The sequence below is a fragment of the Mesocricetus auratus genome, unplaced genomic scaffold, assembly GCF_017639785.1.
Source record: "Mesocricetus auratus isolate SY011 unplaced genomic scaffold, BCM_Maur_2.0 Super-Scaffold_100018, whole genome shotgun sequence".
Classification (NCBI taxonomy): Eukaryota; Metazoa; Chordata; class Mammalia; order Rodentia; family Cricetidae; genus Mesocricetus; species Mesocricetus auratus.
The window spans coordinates 9,296,206-9,298,786 of NW_024429199.1; the positions used below are offsets into that span (position 1 = coordinate 9,296,206).

General features: G+C 41.3%; 1 protein-coding gene across 1 annotated transcript; it reads right to left on the reverse strand.

The window, feature by feature from the left end:
- Positions 1-339: 339 nt before the first annotated feature.
- On the reverse strand, positions 340-1,367 carry LOC121132870 (small ubiquitin-related modifier 1-like). Its single transcript, XM_040728334.1, has one exon. The coding sequence runs from the start codon at positions 1,274-1,276 to the stop codon at positions 938-940; it is 339 nt and encodes a 112-aa protein (XP_040584268.1). The 5' UTR covers positions 1,277-1,367; the 3' UTR covers positions 340-937.
- Between the last annotated feature and the right edge of the window lie 1,214 nt (positions 1,368-2,581).

The following is a 2,581-nucleotide window of genomic DNA, read 5'->3' on the forward strand; positions in this document are numbered from 1 at the left end:
GAAATTTGGTTCTGAGCACCCATGTTAAGTGGTTCACCACCACCTGTGACTCCTGCTCCAGAGAAATCAGGCACCTCTGGATTCTATGGGCACCTGCACTCATATTAACATACACATGATTACAAGTAAAAATATAAATATTTTTTAGGAAGAAAGAAAAACAAAAGAGAAAGGAGAGGAATGAGACGAGATTGAGAGCTTAATTTTATATGTGAAACACCTTGGTTTTAAAAAAAGTAAAGCAAATTAACAGAACGTATTTGTTAAAGTTTGACATCAGAAGCCCTGATGTTCGCTGTAATGGTAGACATCATTTTCAATAAGTTGAATTGTTTCATATTATTTTTGCACGAATACCTTTATTATTAACTGCTGATGAAAATTAGAACATAGCTGGGCTCGTCTGACAGGACTGGCAAAGGCAGCTTCACTGAAGAGAAAGCGTCGAGAGATTGAATTCTCACCGGATCTGACCTCTTGACTCCAAACCTGATAACAGGCTCCTGGTCCAGATCCTCAGGTTGTCTTTCACAGTTCAGTTCCCTGAAAACTTCCATCTCCCTGTGAATATCACGGGTCCGGTGTCAAGCAGCCACACGCTGGAATTCCTGACCAATTGGGCGGTATAGGAAAGGTCCAGTTGGTCTTGAGAAGGGTGGCATCGACGGGCATACACGAAGTTGGCAAGAAGCTGAAGTCTGATCACCAAAATCAGCACAATGGAAACCGCCAGTAATGAGGAATGAGCGCTGGAATTCAGCACAATGCGAACCGCCAGTAATGACTATTGAGCGCTGGAATTCAGAGCGCCAGATGTTCTAGAGACGGAGTGCCAGTATATTCAATTTTCACTCCGAATTCCACATGACAAAGATCCTTAAAAAATAAAATAAAAGTAAAACACATTTGTGGGGGAAAGAAGAAGTACGAGGAATATCTAAACTACTGAACGGCCCCCCGTTTGCTCCTGATAGACTTCGATCATGTCTTCCTCCTCCATCTCCAGCTCTTTCGGAGTGTGGCTATCAGCGATCCTCTGGCCTTCAAAGAGAAACTTCAGAGAGTTGGACGGGACGCCCTGTCTCTGACAATAGGTTTCTTTGAGCTTCTTGAGCTGTGTCGTCATTTTCACTTTGAAGTGTATCTCATTGCCATCTTGGGCAATCACTTTGATTTTAATAACTTCTTCCTTCTTATCCTCTAAAACTTCCGTTGAAGATTTTGCCTCCTGGTCAGACATGGTGACCGACGGGTCGTTTCCCCAGGAAGTCTCCATAGCGGCCACCTGCGGTGGAGTAGAACTTCTGGGGTTTACAAAGCCGACTCTTCGCAACAGCGGACGCCGTGGTTAGAGGGACTTCTTGTACATCTTGTGTCACTTCCGGGTTCCAGAACGTGAGCATCTAGAACCATTATGGGAAAAGGGGCTGGTGGTAGCAGGCTGGAGCAGTTCCTCATTTCGATCCACAGGAAAGAGACAGGGAGAGCTCTGTTTCATTTTATTTTAAGTTAACATTAAAAATTTAGCAATAAAAGAGAAGAGCTTGATGAGTTTTAAAACTTTACCTATATGGTTGGACAATGTAGCAGCGAATGGAACAGAATTACTGCTATTAAAAAGTTAAAGAGAAGTGAAATCCCAAATAGCCATGTTTGTCTCTCTAGAGACATCAGCTAGACAGTGATTAATGTATTCTTAGCAAAAATGAAGAATGTTTTTCCTAATTATAGTAGCAAAGATGCTTAGGAATAAAAAAGAAAGGAAATCCCACAAGCAATCACTCATAAATAAAGCCTACCTACATAATCTTATACATACACACAAATGTCCATGTGCACACATGATTTTTTAACACATCTATATACACGTTGCTATATACTTAACTACTTGTGAACCTTTCTGGATTATATAGATTATTTTGACAGAAAGTTGTTGGTAACTGTATAGTCTTCATGTGAGTATATTATAATAACTAATTCCCAACTACCATATCTTCCCAACACACATACCCTTTCAAAAGAGTCTCACTACCTAGTTCAGTCTGGCCTTGAACTCACAACCTCCTTTAAAGGAGGGAAGGAAGCTGAAGACTTCCAAATACTAGAAATCAGTCCTTGCCAGTTGGTGTGTGTGTGTGTGTGTGTGTGTGTGTGTGTGTGTGTGTGTGTGTGTGTAGGCTACATATCAGTGTCAACTGTCTTAGGATACATTTACTGTTAACTTGACACAGCCTGAAAATTGTATCTTACTCAAGTAAGTATCTTTATCAGGTTGGTCTGTGGGTGTGCCTGTGAGAGTTTGTCTTGATTGATATAGGCTAGCACAGACCACTGTGAGTGGCTCCATCCGTAAATGGTCCTGGCTTATCAAGAAAACCAGCTAAGCATGAGGCTGTAAGTCAGAGAATAAGCCAGAAATCACAAAAGCTCCTGCTTGAGTTCCTCCTTGAATGGAATCATAAACCAAATAACCCACTTTCTCACCCACATTGCTTCTGGTCTCAATGTTTATCATAACAACATAATATTGGGTGTCTCCTCTTCAATTGCACCTTATTCTTTTGAGACAGATTTGGCTAGG

Bases quoted from the DNA above. Each gene is read 5' to 3' on its own strand.
- LOC121132870 (XM_040728334.1), bottom strand. From the start codon at position 1,276: ATGGAGACTTCCTGGGGAAACGACCCGTCGGTCACCATGTCTGACCAG.